The 18,609-nt window shown below is 43.5% G+C and overlaps 1 protein-coding gene across 3 annotated transcripts in view; it reads right to left on the reverse strand.

Moving 5' to 3' along the window:
• Positions 1-18,609, reverse strand: part of FAXC (failed axon connections homolog, metaxin like GST domain containing) — a 68,775-nt gene that overhangs the window by 39,240 nt on the left and 10,926 nt on the right. For all 3 annotated transcript variants that reach the window (XM_057489441.1, XM_036890394.2, XM_036890393.2), the window contains one exon: positions 5,092-5,288. In XM_057489441.1, coding sequence (XP_057345424.1) covers positions 5,092-5,288 — 197 coding nt within the window. The remainder of the gene's footprint in view (positions 1-5,091; positions 5,289-18,609) is intronic.

The following is an 18,609-nucleotide window of genomic DNA, read 5'->3' on the forward strand; positions in this document are numbered from 1 at the left end:
CCTTAGAACTCTCCCTTGACTTACATCTCTACTGCTTTTCCTGTCACCTCTTTCACATGCCCAAGATTTTTCACCTTTATTCCTCCTATCTACGTACTCCACTTGCATGGGGCGATTTAATTCACACCTGTGATTTCAAACCAATGACGTCTCCCAAATCCACACCCCGCCCAGTTCTCCGTCCCGAGATCCAGGGACCCGTGCGAGGGACCCCCAGGGATTGCAAACCAACATTTCTAAAATCGGACTCATCACCTTCGTTCCCCTCAAGTCTGCTCCTGCTTCCCCAGGCCAGAATCCCCGGAGCCACTCCTCGCCGCTCCCCACCCTCCCTCCTGACAGCTGGTCGCCCTGTGAATGTGCCCTTTCCTCCAACTCAGTTAACACTGCACTTCAGCCCTTCAGCATTTCTCGACCCTGAGGACAGTGGCTTCCTGGAAGGTCTCCTGACATCCCCGGAGGCCCTTCAGAAACCCAGTTGCCTCAAGGCAGCCACAAAGAACGTCGGAACACAAACGTAATCGTATCACACGACTTCTCAGAGCCGTTCATGAACTCCCCAGCGCTCCCTAGCTTGGCCCTCCCCATGGTCTGGCCCAGCTGTGCCCAGCCCTTCTGTAGCCCCATCACCTGGCACTGCCTCCCACCCCTGGGCGCCCGCCATACAGAATCACATGCTCTCTCTTGCCTCTAAATGGATCTAAAGGGAGAAGCGGCTCCCCTGCCTGGCTATCCTGATCTTCCCCTACCGCCCACCTGCACCCAGCACTCGATCATCCTTAGGTGATGCTGGGACCCCATCTCCTCTGAGAAGCACCCCCCCTCTTCTCTCCAGCAGGGGCTAGTTGCCTTTCCTCAGCTCTTCAGACCCCACCCTCAGCACTGACCATTATGAAGGCTCACGTCCCCTCTAGTCTGCGAGTCACTTAAGGACAGAGACCGCTTCTTAGTGCTTTGTTTCCCCCGTCCCCATCCAACATGGTGCCTGGCCACCAGCAGTCATTCGTTGAGTTTACTGAAATTATGAATTATTGATTGAGTGCAAAAAGGCTTCGCTTCTGAGCCAGCTACTGCTAAGCAGTGTTTCTAGGGGCCCTATTTAAATAGAAAAATGGAGAGAAAGGGTACCTATGAAAAGGAAGAAGGGGTGCACTGTTCTCTTCTGAGGTCTGTGTCGCCCCCCCACTGGGAAGAGGCACCCCCTCTGGACAAGCAGTCATGAATTATTAACTGGAGAGGGCAGGGAGGGCCAATTTGGAAACTAGATGAGGCTGAGCAATTCAACTAATTTATTCTGAGAGCCTCTTCCAAGAAGTCGATGTTCACTTTATCGCAACTGATGTATCCGATCTCTCCTGCAAAATGGGGTCAGAGGATTTTTTTAAACATTGATTCTCTTAGAACAGAATAAATCCTGCTCAGACATTTTGAAAGAAGATCAAGAAGACAGGAAAAGCCAGCCCCTGATGTGTGAATGAAGATCCCTCTCCTTATAACTGAACAGGAGGCCTGGCCCATAGCAGAAAGGAAAATTATTATGTGGGAAAGGCAAACTCTACATGGCAGACTACAGTTTTATGAGTGAGTCTTAGCACGCAGCCTCCCCAGCTGCAAGAATGTCTTTTCCATTTCATGCTACCTGCTTGCCATCTTTTGCTTGTCCTCTAAATGCATAGGGTGCAGCAATACATGATAAACATGTATCATTTCACGTTTCAAGGGCACTAAGTAGCCCTTCCAAATAGGAGCCTTCGTTATGTCTAAAACTGGGCCTGTGGGGGCCAGAAAAGAGGCAATCCACTTGTAATCAGAGAAAGAGATTCTCCTGGCTTTTAGAGATCTTGGGAAAGTCATTGTATTAAAGATTCCACTTCCCCCATTCACTGAAGCTATACCAAAAACCAAGCTCAAAATTTTTTAATTATGGCCCACCTAGAAGCAAACTTGAATTCCCTAGTCTAACAAATATATTTATACATATACATTTCACCCTATGTAAATATATATTTATACATATATAGGGTGAAAATGTGAGACTAGGAAGTTTGACAGTGGTGCCTTGAGTGCTTCCTGTTGGGTTGGAAGACTTTTAAGATCCTCTTTGGTGCCCCAGGAAGCAGAACGTCATACAGAAGGAAGAATAGGGTCCGTTACCCAAACTCAATTTCATTTCGGTACTTTGACCTTGTCGCCGTCAGGCTTCCCTTGATACTAACTTCCTTGCAGTGGCTCTAATGTAAGCTTTCAGTGGAACAAAGAAGATTAAAAAAAACAACCTGTCCTCTTCATCTTCAGTAATAGCTTTATAATGCAAGTGGGATAGAATTGTACCGATTTCAAGTGCAAGGAAAACCAATTCATAGCTGAGTGCGCTTCCTTGAACAGACCCAAAACAGAGCCTCAGAATGACATGATGATATGTAATAACGCCAGCTTTCCATTGTCACTGTTTTTCAGAAAAGTATACCTGATGTGGGGTATTTTTAAAGCTTTCAGACAAAAATAACGCTATCTGAAAACTTCAGATAATTGAGTCAATTGAATCAAACAATCGATTTCACCTTTTCCACCGCTGTCAGTATAGACACAATTTTCAACACGCTCCCTCAGAAGCTTATGCTCAAAGCATTTTCCTCCATATCGCGGTCAGTTCCCTTGGCTGGCCCGGTTCCCACGGGTGCCCTTCTCTGCGTGGTCTTTGGGACAAGAACCGGGGACGGAGGAGAGGAGCCTGTGGGAGGAGTGTCCTCCGATTCCCGGCCGCAGGCATTTTCTTACCTTGAGGGAACAGGGGGGTCCCTCACTGGGACTTAGAGTGCTTAGAAAGCCTACTCAGGGTCTCCCCAAAGCTAGGATTTGGCTCCTGCTTCGACAAACTTGTGAAACAGAGAGGGGTTGGTTTCTCCTTCTGCGACTAGGGACTAAAGGGAACTGGAGAAATTAGGAATGTTTTTCGGAAGTTCACTGGGTATTTGCCTCTTGATCAAGACCTGACCCCTCAACATCACTATTTCTTCTGCAAATTAACCCTTGAGGAGACACAAATGAGAAATAGTAGCTAAGCCCCAGTAAAAGCATTTTTGTCATTAAACGGTGAATTAGAGAAATAAAAGTATCCTTAGAAGAGTGTATGTATGACTTAGGCACTTGGGGGTTTGCAGTGTGTAAAATTAGGATTCTTCCCCAGCACGGCACCCCCTCCCCGACCCTCCCTCTCGCCCCCCCCCACCACCGCCCTTGTAGCTGCCCCCCAGCAGGGTCTGGCTACAGCTGGTGTCGGGACAGAAGGAGAGGCAAGAGCAGAGGACGGACTTAACTGGTAGGAAGCGTGTAACACGTCCACCCGCCCAGAGCAAGGAGCCGTAACAGGCGGTTCTTGGCAATCTTGCTGGCTCAGTCTTCCTGACCAGAACATAAATTTATGAACACTACAGAAGTCAAAAAGTTGTTGTACTAAAATGTACGGTGCTCAGCTTCTTTCCAGCCAACTAACAAAGTGACAGCTCTCCACATCAACGGGCCAATCGGTCAATGAGGTCTTGGAGAGTTACTCCAAGAAAAGGTGCAGAGGGTCAGGGTGGCCCCATGCTGGTCCTTTGTTTCCCTTGATGGCTTCAAAGAGGGAACTGGAACCTGGCAGCCCAGTGAGATGGCACCACCCCACAAGGCTTTGCCCTGAGGCTAAGCTCACCACAAGCAGTCAAGCATTTCGGTCCACACTGCAACCCCTGCACTCTTTGTGATGGGAGGTCCAACAGCTCTCGTTGGTCATATAAGGAAAAGGCCTGGGTTCCTTCCACAAACAGTCGGTGATCACTCCCACACTGACCTGCATCCTGCCTCCCCTCTCTGCCTGGGTCCCTCCTTGCCCCCACCCCCTGCACCTCTGTAGTGAGGGGCTAACAGAAGTGGGGCTTCCGGTCACCCCTGGAATAGCCTGGGTGAGAAATGCAAGTAGAAAGAGGAAAAGAAAAATAGAGGGTCACTTAAAATCCCAGAGGGGGAACAGCCAATTTTCCATTTGGAAAGAATAAGCAAGTTTTCCACTCAGAGAGCCAAAAGGATGAAACAGGAAGGGGATGGGGAGGGACCTTCTGTACTGGCCCCACACTGAGTACCTCTCTCGGCAGGGGAGGCGAAAGCTAGTGGGTGAACAACTGACCCAGGGGTGACAGTTAATGCCGAAAAAGTGAGCTGAACAGTTCTCAATCAAATCTTTGGAATAGGAGAAGTTTGCAGAAATCAGAGAAAACTTTTCATATCTCCTGGGATGTACAGAAAGCGCTCCAGGAGATGGATGAAAGAAAAAGGAAAAAAAAAAACATGACAATGAGTTTGTAAAGCAGTAAGAACCATGTGTGTCTCACTGACAGGCTGTGACAGCCAGAACAACGCCACGTGCAAAGCGGGCAGCTCACAGCCACAGCGTGTGTGATGCCTGAGACACAGGGAACGCAGGCTAGGGGTCAGCCCATCAGGGCAAAGACCCTCAGAAAGCAGGAGCACGCTTTCGTCCTGCAACACGGAGACGCTCTCGTCATCTCAGGAAAACCGACAACGCTCTTACAGAGCCGTGACCTGTACCCTGCCAGCCTGCCGTCCTGACCCCGTCTTCATTCCCTGCTCTGTGTACCTGATGTAAGCCTCTTGCAGTTCGGCAGCATGTGCTGGTAAGGAGCCCAGCCGGCTGGAATGCCCCCCTCCCCTTACTGAGCTCCAGTCTAGAACAGGGGTCCGCCAACTACAGCCCATGGGCTAAGAAACTTTTACATTTTTAAATGGGGGAAAAACATCCGATACTATTTTGTATTAAGTGAAACCCAAATGTGAGCATTCTTATCGTGTTACTGAAAGACGGTCATACTCCCTCATTGCCTGTCGTCTGTGCCTGCTTTTGCTTCTGTCTGTGGCAGACACATGGCCTGCAAAGCCTAAGATGTATGGAGAGACCCAGAACCTGACAGCCAGAACTTTGACCCCTTCATCGCTCAGAACGTAGAAGGGGACTTGAGGACGTTGGGGGAGGGCCTGAAAGGTGACACTGAATCTGGGGCTCACTGTCCAGGACGGGGGTGCACCCGGGAGGCTCACCAGTAGAAGTGCTCCTCCACCATCTTGGTCACCGCTCTGCAGACGGCTCTTTCGTGAGGGCCAAGGGTTTTGTTCAAGTTCACGCCAAGTTTCTCCTCCAGAAAGTCAATGATGAATTCTGTGCCAGAGACCTTTTCATGATTGTATTCAATCCAAGGCATTTTCCCTTGAGCAGAGAGTTTTCCACCAAAATAGTTCTAAGCAGAGTAAATGTGAAAAAGAGAGAAGCAACGTTTTATTTAAATTTCACTGTATAATTAACGGAGACACACAATTCAGCCGCATCTTTGAAAGTGACTGTGCCATCCAAATGGATGAACTCAGCACTCTTGAGAGGATAAGTGGTCACTCTTGGGGGAAGAAAAGATTTACCTCCCAGAAAGATAATACTTTATTCCCAATAGATTTTATCATGGGCTCTGGCATATTGTTAGATGGAAAAAAAAAAAGGAGGCCAGGGAAGAAAGTGGGTATTGAAATGACCCTGGTAACGGTCAAACCACCTGTAATGTGTGAACATCCTCAACTGCACAAAGGAAAACAACCCCAAGGAGGCTCAGACTGACCAGGCTGCCAATCAAAGACCTCGCTTGAGACCCAGCAGCTGACCCGTGACCCATGCTTCACAGGGCAAACGCGGGCTGGCAGAAGTCATAACGCTTAGGGGGCGGAGCAAATCGCTGCATCCAGCCAACACCTCCAGTGCCTGTCAGAATGCAGGTCCACGGGCCTCAGCCCAGCCCACCGGCTCAGAACCCTGGGAATGGTGCTCAGAAACTCTGTGTTTTTGCCAAGCTCCCCTTTGCGTTATACCCATGTGAGAAGTTCGCAGGGTCTCAGAGGACTTGGTCCCAGACGGGGTGGGATGAGGCGCGGGTATCACACACTTCATGAGCGCTGAGAATTACAGTGACATTCTGCTCACTACAGTATAAAAAGTCAAGATCTTTGCCCCACTGATGGATTCTGTGGCAATGATGGCATTTATTCAACCACTTTTCTCAGTAAATCTGACTCAGAGCCCAAGGTTAATTTTTAAGTCTGAATCAATTTTTTGGTGGTCTACACAGCCTAAATTAATCAGATTATGGCAAGCTCAAGACCTCCTACTTCACGCGAATCAACAGTTCAGACACCGTTGGCTAATAGTAAGCGTTGGCTCCTGTGCAGGAACAGCAGATCTCAGTCAAACTGGTGGGAAAGCAAAGTGGGACAACCCGTTCAAAACTGACAGCTTCTCAAAGTTAAATATGTACCTGCCATATGCTCCAGCCATTTCCTTCCTAGGTATTTACCCAAGAGAAAAGAAAGCACATGCCCGCAAAGACTTGTACACAGACGCTCATAGAACTTTTATCGGCATTAGTCAAAGACAGTGAAAAAAAAAAAAAAAATGAATGCCCTCAAGAAGAAAATGAATAAGCAAATTCCAGCACATTCTTACAATGGAATACCACTCAGGAACAAAAAGGAATGAACTACTGATACACACAATAGCGTAGAAAAATCTCAAAATAACATGGCTAAGTGAAATAAGCCAGACAAAAAAGGAGACTTCCTGTAGAATTCCATGTATATAAAACTCTAGATTAAACAAACTACTCTACAGAGACAGAAAGCGAATCGAGTGTTTGCTACAGGGATGACGGAGGACAGGAAGGGACAGGATTATAAAGGGGCACAAGGAACTTCAGGGGATAACGGATCAATACATCACTGCCCATTGTGGTAACGTATCGTGAGTATTTACTCACGTGAAAATTCAGCAAATTATACAGTTTAAATGTGTGCTCCTTATAGTACACCAATTATATCCCAATAAAGTTGCTTTTTTCGTGAAAAGGTAACATTAGATAAATTTTAAGTACCTAAGTCCTCTACATCTTTAAACTGTCTCTTGGGAGTAGAGGTCAGCAAACTTTCTATAAAGGGCCAGAGAGTAAATTTTAGGCAGGGCATATAGTCTCTGTCACAAGACTCAACTTTTTAATTGCAGCAATGAAAACAGCCACAGACAATACAAAAATGAAAAAGCCTCACAATAAAAACTTGTTTATGGACACTGAAATGTGAATTTAACATAATATAAAAGAATATTCTTTTTTTTTTTACTTTTTTCAATTATTTGAAAATGTAAAAATCCTTGTTAGCTCACAGGCCTGCTGACTTCCACTCTAAGGGTATCCGTCAGCCCTCATCCCCTCTTAGAGAAACAAAATTAACCTTAAATAACCATTTGCATCAAACCCTGGCCAACAAGACACCTACTTGATTAGGTGTATGGCGGCAGGAAACCGTGAGGGCCCCATTTTAGGAGACCCCTGGTCAACTCCTCTCTTTAGGAGGTCTTTGTTTTAGCTGGAAACCAAAATTTGCAGAGAAATGAAAAAACTACTGTTTATTGGTGGGAAACCACTGGGATTAACAAAGCTAACTATTATCCTAGTTGTTCTGACCTAAATCACACCAAGATTTATGTATGTCTTTCCCCAAAACAAAAAGTGCATCTCACCATAAGACATAAAACATGGAATGCTGCAAAATGTCTGAGTTGAATCTCTCTGGGCCTAGGGATTGTGTGTGCATGTTGTATGTGTGATGCTAGGCATCCCTGGCCACTGAACTGGTCTCCAGCGAGATATCAGGATTATAGCTGAATGTCATAGCCCTTAAAGACAGCTGCTCATCTATCTGTGCTCCCAGGACTGGGTTGGACTATGCTTGACAGTCCCAGGCTTCTCAGAGCCTTGAGGTAATATCACCTTTTTCAAGGCTGAAAAGCAGAGCAGGTATTAGCTAAATGTTGCTCACTATAGTAGAAAATAATAGGGACTTTAACTGGTCTGCGTTTCCTGGTGTCTAGACACTTTATCCTGGGCCTAGCCTGGAAAATGGAGTTACTGGAGCTAAAACCATATTGCTTTTGTGCAACTTAAAAAATGAAACCTCCTCTGGGTGGATACAGTTCACGCCAGCATTCACAGCTTGTATGTAGATTTTGCCTCTACTTCCTGGCCAGGAATTGTTGTACAGTGAATGACCTACACAACCACACATGGCAACCCTAAACATAACCTCTGATGTTAAACGAAGAGAAATGCCATGTACCTCTAAAAGTTGCTAGTTCATCTGACATTCTTGCAATGTGTACACTAAAGATGTAAATTTACCATGTAACATAGCACCTATTTCAGATTTCTCTTGATACCACTCATACCTCCTAACACATCCCCTTCTGGACTCCTATCTTTTGCAGATGGATTCTATCCTACACACTGACATCGGAAGAAACTGTTTGCAACACAAATGAAATGCAAGACCTCTACTGCTCAAAATTATCCAATGGCTTTAACTGATCTACTCTAACCCCGATCACACAGCAATCTAGGCTCAAACCTGCCCAGCCTCTTTGCTACCAGTCCCTCTGGTCTCCTGAATTCCAAATGCCCACGCCTAACCAAGCTGAGATCTTTTCCATCTCTCTGACTCTGTACACTCTTCACCTTTTACAAGAAGCCCTTTTCCCACCTTCTACAAAGTCATATCCATCCTAAAACAGTCAGGTCAAAGTTCACCTTATTGGTGAACCACCTCCCCAAGATGCATCTATTACCTGCCTTCCTCCGTGCTTCCAGTATACAGTGCATATTCCCCTCCCCTTATCAAATGACTGTTTATACATCTGTCTTTCCCTCTAGACCACCCTCTCCCTGAGCACTTGGTATATATTTATCTAGTCTACTTTTTAAAATCAGAGTAACAGAAATTAGTAATCTACTCTTTAAAGAAATGAAAGCTCTTGTAGGTTTTCATCACCAAAAATTTTATTTTGCTTACTGGATAAAAAAGCAGGAGACAACATTTTAGAGACACACTGATTTTATCTATTAAATATTTGATGAATTCAAAAGATTTTATAGAGAAAAACAAAAAAATATCCCAAGTAATTGGCAAGACTGTGGGGTGAGAGGCAGGTGATCTTATCCTTGAATTTCAATTTTTCTGAATGTGGTTATAGTATTTTTGAAATACAAACACACATTTTAAGATAATACATAATTTTCCTTAACTTTCTTAAATATATCAAAGAACTCCTGGTCTATTCTTATTTAAGCAATTGGAGTCTTTGCGGCGGCCCAATGAGGGTAGTTTCTAAAAGTCATTTTGTGAAGAATGATGGGAGGTAAATGCTCTATATTTTTTTTTAAGCTGATGTTTCCCCTGCAAGTCTGTCCTAAGTGATTAATACACTTACACGTATATCACATTATTAGCACAGAAGCGAAAGCCATAGGCTTTGGGTTTAAAAATCTGGCCCCAGAAAGAGTAAATACAAGATGGCGGCGTGAGTAGAGCAGCAGAAATCTCCTCCCAAAACAACATATATCTATGAAAATATAACAAAGACAACCCTTCCTAGAATAAAGACCAGAGGACACAGGACAATATCCAGACCACATCCGCACCTGAGAGAACCCAGCGCCTCGCGAAGGGGGTAAGATACAAGCCCCGGCCCCGCGGGAGCCGAGCGCCCCTCCCCCCAGCTCCCGGCGGGAGAAGAGCAGGCAGAGCGGGAGGGAGACGGAGCCCAGGACTGCCGAACACCCAGCCCCAGCCATCCGGGCCAGAGTGCAGGGCCCTCGATACTAGGAAAACAGGGCAGCAAGAACAGTGAGCAGGCACTGGAGGCTGGGCGACAGAGGACATAAGAAAAGCGCGCGACCATTTTTTTTTTTTTTTGCTTTTTTGCTGCTTTGTTTTGGCGAGCGCTTTTTGGAAGTCTTAAAGGGATAGGGACCCCAATACTAGGGAAACAGGGCAGAAAGACCGACCGGTGAGCAGAGGCCTGAGGCTGGCACTGGAGAATAAAGAAAAACGAACGACCACCCTTTTTTTTTAATTAAAAACTTTTTTTTTTTTTTTAATTAAAAAAATTTTTTTTTCTTTTTTTTTGGTGGGCGTTTTGTTTTGGCGGGTGCTTTTTGGAAGTCTTAAAGGGGCAGGGCGGGTCACTTAATCCAGAGGTAGGGAATCCGGGATCTCTGGGCACCCTAACCCCTGGGCTGCAGGGAGCAGGGAGGCCCCTTACGGAGATAAATAGCCTCCCAGCAGCTCCTGCTCCAACGCGACTCCACCATTTTGGAGCAGCTGCCCGAGCCAGGCCACGCCCACAGCAACAGCGGAGATTAACTCCATAGCAGCCGGGCAGGAAGCAGAAACCCTGTCTGCGCGCAGCTGCGCAGCACAAGCCACTAGAGGCCGCTGTTCTCCCAGGAGAGGAGGGCCACAAACCAACAAGAAGGGAAGTCCTTCCAGCCGTCACTCGTCCCAGCTCTGCAGACTATTCCTATCACCATGAAAAGGCAAAGCTACAGGCAGACAAAGATCACAGAGACAACACCAGAGAAGGAGACAGACCTAACCAGTCTTCCTGAAAAAGAATTCAAAATAAGAATCATAAACATGCTGACAGAGATGCAGAGAAATACGCAAGAGAAATGGGATGAAGTCCGGAAGGAGATCACAGATGCCAGAAAGGAGATCGCAGAAATGAAACAAACTCTGGAAGGGTTTATAAGCAGAATGCATAGAATGCAAGAGGCCATTGATGGAATTGAAATCAGAGAACAGGAACGCATAGAAGCTGACATAGAGAGAGACAAAAGGATCTCCAGGAATGAAACAATATTAAGAGAACTGTGTGACCAATCCAAAAGGAACAATATCCGTATTATAGGGGTCCCAGAAGAAGAAGAGACAGGAAAAGAGATGGAAAGTATCTTAGAAGAAATAATTGCTGAAAACTTCCCCACACTGGGGGAGGAAGAAATCGAACAGACCACGGAAATACACAGAACCCCCAATAGAAAAGATCCAAGAAGGGCAACACCAAGACACATAATAATTAAAATGGCAAAGATCAAGGACAAGGAAAGAGTGTTAAAGGCAGCTAGAGAGAAAAAGGTCACCTATAAAGGGAAACCCATCAGGCTAACGTCAGATTTCTCAACAGAAACCCTACAGGCCAGAAGAGAATGGCATGATATATTTAATACAATGAAACAGAAGGGCCTTGAACCAAGGATACTGTATCCAGCACGACTATCATTCAAATATGACGGTGGGATTAAACAATTCCCAGACAAACAAAAGCTGAGGGAATTTGCTTTCCACAAACCACCTCTACAGAACATCTTACAGGGACTGCTCTAGATGGGAGCACTCCTAGAAAGAGCACAGCACAAAACACCCAACATATGAAGAATCGAGGAGGAGGAACAAGAAGGGAGAGAAGAAAAGAATCTCCAGACAGTGTATATAACAGCTCAATAAGCGAGCTAAGTTAGGCAGTAAGATACTAAAGAGGCTAACCTTGAACCTTTGGTAACCACGAATTTAAAGCCTGCAATGGCAATAAGTACATATCTTTCAATAGTCACCCTAAATGTTAATGGATTGAATGCACCAATCAAAAGACACAGAGTAACAGAATGGATAAAAAAGCAAGACCCATCTATATGCTGCTTACAAGAAACTCACCTCAAACCCAAAGACATGTACAGACTAAAAGTCAAGGGATGGAAAAACATATTTCAAGCAAACAACAGTGAGAAGAAAGCAGGGGTTGCAGTACTAATATCAGACAAAATAGACTTCAAAACAAAGAAAGTAACAAGAGATAAAGAAGGACACTACATAATGATAAAGGGCTCAGTCAAACAAGAGGATATAACCATTCTAAATATATATGCACCCAACACAGGAGCACCAGCATATGTGAAACAAATACTAACAGAACTAAAGGGGGATATAGACTGCAATGCATTCATTCTAGGAGACTTCAACACACCACTCACCCCAAAGGATAGATCCACCAGGCAGAAAATAAGTAAGGACACGGAAGCACTGAACAACACAGTAGAGCAGATGGACCTAACAAACATCTATAGAACTCTACATCCAAAAGCAGTGGGATATACATTCTTCTCAAGTGCACATGGAACATTCTCCAGAATAGACCACATACTAGGCCACAAAAAGAGCCTCAGAAAACTCCAAAAGATTGAAATCCTACCAACCAACTTTTCAGACCACAAAGGCATAAAACTAGAAATAAACTGTACAAAGAAAGCAAAGAGGCTCACAAACACATGGAGGCTTAACAACACGCTCCTAAATAATCAATGGATCAATGACCAAATAAAAATGGAGATCCAGCAATATATGGAAACAAATGACAACAACAACACTAAGCCCCAACTTCTGTGGGACACAGCAAAAGCAGTCTTAAGAGGAAAGTATATAGCAATCAAGCATATTTAAAAAAGGAAGAGCAATCCCAAATGAATGGTCTAATGTCACAATTATCGAAATTGGAAAAAGAAGAAGAGATGAGGCCTAAGGTCAGCAGAAAGAGGGACATAATTAAGATCAGAGAAGAAATAAATAAAATTGAGAAGAATAAAACAATAGCAAAAATCAATGAAACCAAGAGCTGGTTCTTCGAGAAAATAAACAAAATAGATAAGCCTCTAGCCAGACTTATTAAGAAGAAAAGAGAGTCAACACAAATCAACAGTATCAGAAATGAGAAAGGAAAAATTACGACGGACCCTACGGAAACGCAAAGAATTATTGGAGAATACTATGAAAACCTATATGCTAACAAGCTGGGAAACCTAGGAGAAATGGACAACTTCCTAGAAAAATATAACCTTCCAAGATTGACCCAGGAAGAAACAGAAAATCTAAACAGACCAATTACCAGCAACGAAATTGAAGCGGTAATCCAAAAACTACCAAAGAACAAAACCCCCGGGCCAGATGGATTTACCTCGGAATTTTATCAGACATACAGGGAAGACATAATACCCATTCTCCTTAAAGTTTTCCAAAAAATAGAGGAGGAGGGGATACTCCCAAACTCATTCTATGAAGCTAACATCACCCTAATACCAAAACCAGGCAAAGACCCCACCAAAAAAGAAAACTACAGACCAATATCCCTGATGAACGTAGATGCAAAAATACTCAATAAAATATTAGCAAACCGAATTCAAAAATACATCAAAAGGATCATACACCATGACCAAGTGGGATTCATCCCAGGGATGCAAGGATGGTACAACATTCGAAAGTCCATCAACATCATCCACCACATCAACAAAAAGAAAGACAAAAACCACATGATCATCTCCATAGATGCTGAAAAAGCATTTGACAAAGTTCAACATCCATTCATGTTAAAAACTCTCAGCAAAATGGGAATAGAGGGCAAGTACCTCAACATAATAAAGGCCATCTATGATAAACCCACAGCCAACATTATATTGAACAGCGAGAAGCTGAAAGCATTTCCTCTGAGATCGGGAACTAGACAGGGATGCCCACTCTCCCCACTGTTATTTAACATAGTACTGGAGGTCCTAGCCACGGCAATCAGACAAAATAAAGAAATACAAGGAATCCAGATTGGTAAAGAAGAAGTTAAACTGTCACTATCTGCAGATGACATGACACTGTACATAAAAAACCCTAAAGACTCCACCCCAAAACTACTAGAACTGATATCGGAATACAGCAAAGTTGCAGGATACAAAATCAACACACAGAAATCTGTGGCTTTCCTATATACTAACAATGAACCAACAGAAAGAGAAATCAGGAAAACAACTCCATTCACAATTGCATCAAAAAAAATACAATACCTAGGAATAATCCTAACCAAAGAAGTGAAAGACTTATACTCTGAAAACTACAAGTCACTCTTAAGAGAAATTAAAGGGGACACTAACAGATGGAAACTCATCCCATGCTCGTGGCTAGGAAGAATTAATATCGTTAAAATGGCCATCCTGCCCAAAGCAATATACAGATTTGATGCAATCCCTATGAAACTACCAGCAACATTCTTCAATGAACTGGAACAAATAATTCAAAAATTCATATGGAAACACCAAAGACCCCGAATAGCCAAAGCAATCCTGAGAAAGAAGAATAAAGTAGGGGGGATCTCACTCCCCAACTTCAAGCTCTACTATAAAGCCATAGTAATCAAGACAATTTGGTACTGGCACAAGAACAGAGCCACAGACCAATGGAACAGACTAGAGAATCCAGACATTAACCCAGACATATATGGTCAATTAATATTTGATAAAGGAGCCATGGACATACAATGGCGAAATGACAGTCTCTTCAACAGGTGGTGCTGGCAAAACTGGACAGCTACATGTAGGAGAATGAAACTGGACCATTGTCTAACCCCATATACAAAAGTAAACTCAAAATGGATCAAAGACCTGAATGTAAGCCATGAAACCATTAAACTCTTGGAAGAAAACATAGGCGAAAACCTCTTAGACATAAACATGAGTGACCTCTTCTTGAACATATCTCCCCGGGCAAGGAAAACAACAGCAAAAATGAGTAAGTGGGACTATATTAAGCTAAAAAGCTTCTGTACAGCAAAAGACACCATCAATCGAACAAGAAGGATCCCTACAGTATGGGAGAATATATTTGAAAATGACACATCCGATAAAGGCTTGACGTCCAGAATATATAAGGAGCTCACACGCCTCAACAAACAAAAAACAAATAACCCAATTAAAAAATGGGCAGAGGAACTGAACAGACAGTTCTCCAAAAAAGAAATACAGATGGCCAACAGACACATGAAAAGATGCTCCACATCGCTAATTATCAGAGAAATGCAAATTAAAACTACAATGAGGTATCACCTCACACCAGTAAGGATGGCTGCCATCCAAAAGACAAACAACAACAAATGTTGTCGAGGCTGTGGAGAAAGGGGAACCCTCCTACACTGCTGGTGGGAATGTAAGTTAGTTCAACCATTGTGGAAAGCAGTATGGAGGTATATCAAAATGCTCAAAACAGACTTACCATTTGACCCAGGAATTCCACTCCTAGGAATTTACCCTAAGAACGCAGCAATCAAGTTTGAGAAAGACAGATGCACCCCTATGTTTATTGCAGCACTATTTACAATAGCCAAGAATTGGAAGCAACCTAAATGTCCATCAATAGATGAATGGATAAAGAAGATGTGGTACATATACACAATGGAATACTACTCAGCCATAAGAAAAGGGCAAATCCAATCATTTGCAGCAACATGGATGGAGCTGGAGGGTATTATGCTCACTGAAACAAGCCAAGCGGAGAAAGAGAAATACCAAATGATTTCACTTATCTGTGGAATATAAGAACAAAGGAAAAACTGAAGGAACAAAACAGCAGCAGAATCACAGAACTCAAGAATGGACTAACAGGTACCAAAGGGAAAGGGACTGGGGAGGATGGGTGGGTAGGGAGGGATAAGGGGGGGAGAAGTAGGAGGGTATTAAGATTAACATGCATGGGGGGGTAGGAGAAAAGGGAGGGCTGTACAACACAGAGAAGGCAAGTAGGGATTCTACAACATTTTGCTATGCTGATGGACAGTGACTGTAAAGGGGTTTATAGGGGGGACCTGGTATAGGGGAGAGCCTAGTAAACATAATATTCGTCATGTAAGTGTAGATTAGTGATACCAAAAACAAAGCAAAAAAAAAAAAAAAAAAGGGCAGTTCCTGTGTGGTAACCTCCAACGAGTTCTACACAAGGGTATAAAGGGCATATAAAAGGGTAGGCAAAGGGTCTGTTTGTGTTTATACAGAGGATCAAAGCCTAATTGGGCTACCCCGAAAATGAACTAAGATACGATATGAAAAAGAACTTCCAACATCTGCACCCTCTGGAAGACTCATGCCAGAAGATGATCATCAAAAAACCCCAACAAAGATCCACGCACTGCTACAGCTGTAGATGCACTCATCCCACCAGTTCCTGGACTTGCCATGGGAATGAGGAAGGAGATATCTAAGCTGGCCTGTGCATACAGTAAAACAACAAATTTGACTGGATCTATACTGTTGGAACTCAACCAAGAATTTGGAGAAGTGCAAATTGTAGCGCTCCAAAATCTTACAACTACAAACTATTTACTGTTAAAAGAACATATGGCATGTGAACATTCCCCAGGAATGGGTTGTTTTAATTTGTCTGATTTCTCTCAGACTGTTCAAGTTCAGTTGGACAATATCCACCATATCATAGATAAGTTTTCACAAATGCCTAAGGTGCCTTAATGGTTTTCTTGGTTTCACTGGAGACGGCTGGTAATTACAGATATGCTTTGGTTATGTAACTATACTCCTATTATGTTAATGTGTGTGCACAATTTAAGTAGTAGCTTAAAACCTATATATGCTGAAGTTACTCTACAAGAAGATTTGTCAAAGAAATAATCAATCTTCCCATGTTTTCTTCCGCCTGCTACTTCTATAGCTTTTCTTCTTCCTTCCTAATTACAACCCTTAAATAGAATTCGTGCCTCATATCAAATTTACCGAGTATCATAACTCCTCCAAGTGGTAAAGATACCTCAAGACAAATGCTGGGCATAGAAGCCACAGGGCATAAATATGCAAAGAAGTAAAAAGCTAACCTTTTCAAACAATAAGGCTTCTCTCTCACTTACCAACTTCACATTTTCTTGTATGGCCCCGGAAGATGACTGGTTAGCCAGAGACGGGTAAGATTCCTCAAGGGAGGAACAACCTAAGACAGGCACAGTCGCAGGGGGGTCATCAGGTGAGAAATTGGGGATCAACAGAGGGGAGGCTTAGAACCTCACCCTCCCTGTTCTGAGAGAAATCTTCTGCATACGTGGATGTTTTATTGCCCTTGTCTAGCTTGGATTAACACATAGTCTACAGGCACACACCTGATCATCTACATTTGCTCTCTTACAACACTAAACTATGTTTTCTACCTTTATCTTGCATCTACCTACCACTTCAGCATTTTATTAAAAATAATAATAATAAAGAGAGAAATGTGGTATCCACATATAAATCAAGTATAAAAACCAAATGAATATTCATATTTGAACTGATTGTTTAGAGTTTATAATGCATGAGCAAAACCGAAAGTTTCTGTGATGACTGCCCTTGTACTGCTCACCATGTAACTTATTCATTATGTAAGAATTTGTTCTCCATGTAAGAACTTGTTTGTTATGCCTCAGAAGATTGGAGACTGACGAAAATTAGGCTTGGGGTGGATTAATGATTGTGTATTGGGCATTGAGTCCCCTATACAGAATTTTATTGTCGTTAACAACCATTTGATCAATAAATATGAGAGATGCCCTCACAAAAAAAAAAAAAAAAAAAAAAAAAAAAAAGGACAGACTTCCAATGGTAAAATAAATAAGTAACCGGGATGTAAGGTATAGCATAAGGAATATAGTCAAGATATTGTAACAGCCTGGTAGGGTGATAGCTGGAACCTAGAATTATGTATATAAATGTTCTACCACTGTGTTGTACACTTGAAACTAATGTAATGTAATACTGTGCGTCAACTACCCTTCAATAAAAAATAATTATTTAAAAAAAAAAAAAAATCTGGCCCCATCAGTTATTCAGTTTGACCTTGGACCTACCTGGGTCTCCCTTAATCCTCCCTGGACCTCAGTTTCCTCATCTACAGAATGGGGATAATAACAGTTGTGGGGGTTAAATGTGAAAATACCCATGAAGTGTTTGACTGAATGCCTTCATCAGAAGTATTAAAATCACTGTCACCTTTTTGGGATGGAGAACTTTGGATTTTAAGAGAGATTCCAGTGTCTTGGGCCTCTGACCTGCTATACTGGCCATGGTGCCCCAACTTCTCAGTTAAACTTATAGCCACTTTAGCCACTGCTCCTCTGCAGCCACCCTGAAAGGCCTCCCAAGGGCTAACTCCGAGATAATTTGAGCAACTTTGTGGACTATAACACACTAAAGAAACCCCATGCATCCCCTATTGTGAAATAAGAAGAAATGTATATACTGGTCTCTGCCCCCAGTTTCTGGCACACAGCTCCTAAAACCCTTACAAATTCCTAAGTGGTAAGAGAACAAAGAGCATCTTTTACTCTATCGAGGCAACTTGGGCTGGGCTCCTGGATGAGGGCTGGTCACCCAAAAGACTGAGCCGTGATTAGATGTTTAAAGTTTTTAGACCATCCCCATTCCCCATAGAGGGGAGAGGGGCTGGGACAGAGTGAACAACCGATGCAAAAATCCCAGTGGTATGGGATTCCGAGAGCTTCCGGGTGGACGAGGACATGCAGACCAGGAGAGTGACACACCCCAACTCCACAGGAACAGAAGCTCTTGAGCTGGGGACACTGCCAGACTTCGCTCTATGTATCTCTTCATCTGGCTGTCATCCGTATGGTTTATTATATCCGTTAATAAACAAGTAAATGGAATTAATGTTTCCCTGAGTTCTATGAGCTGTTCTAGCAAATTAATCAAACCCGAGGAGGGGCATTGGAACCTCCAATCTATGGCTACTTGGTCAGAGCACAGGCGAAAACCTAGGCTTGCAACTGGCATCAGACATGTGTGTGGAGGGGGAGATGCGGACACAGTCTGTGGGCCTGAGCCCCTAACC

This window comes from Manis pentadactyla, chromosome 12, assembly GCF_030020395.1.
Source record: "Manis pentadactyla isolate mManPen7 chromosome 12, mManPen7.hap1, whole genome shotgun sequence".
Lineage (NCBI taxonomy): Eukaryota > Metazoa > Chordata > Mammalia > Pholidota > Manidae > Manis > Manis pentadactyla.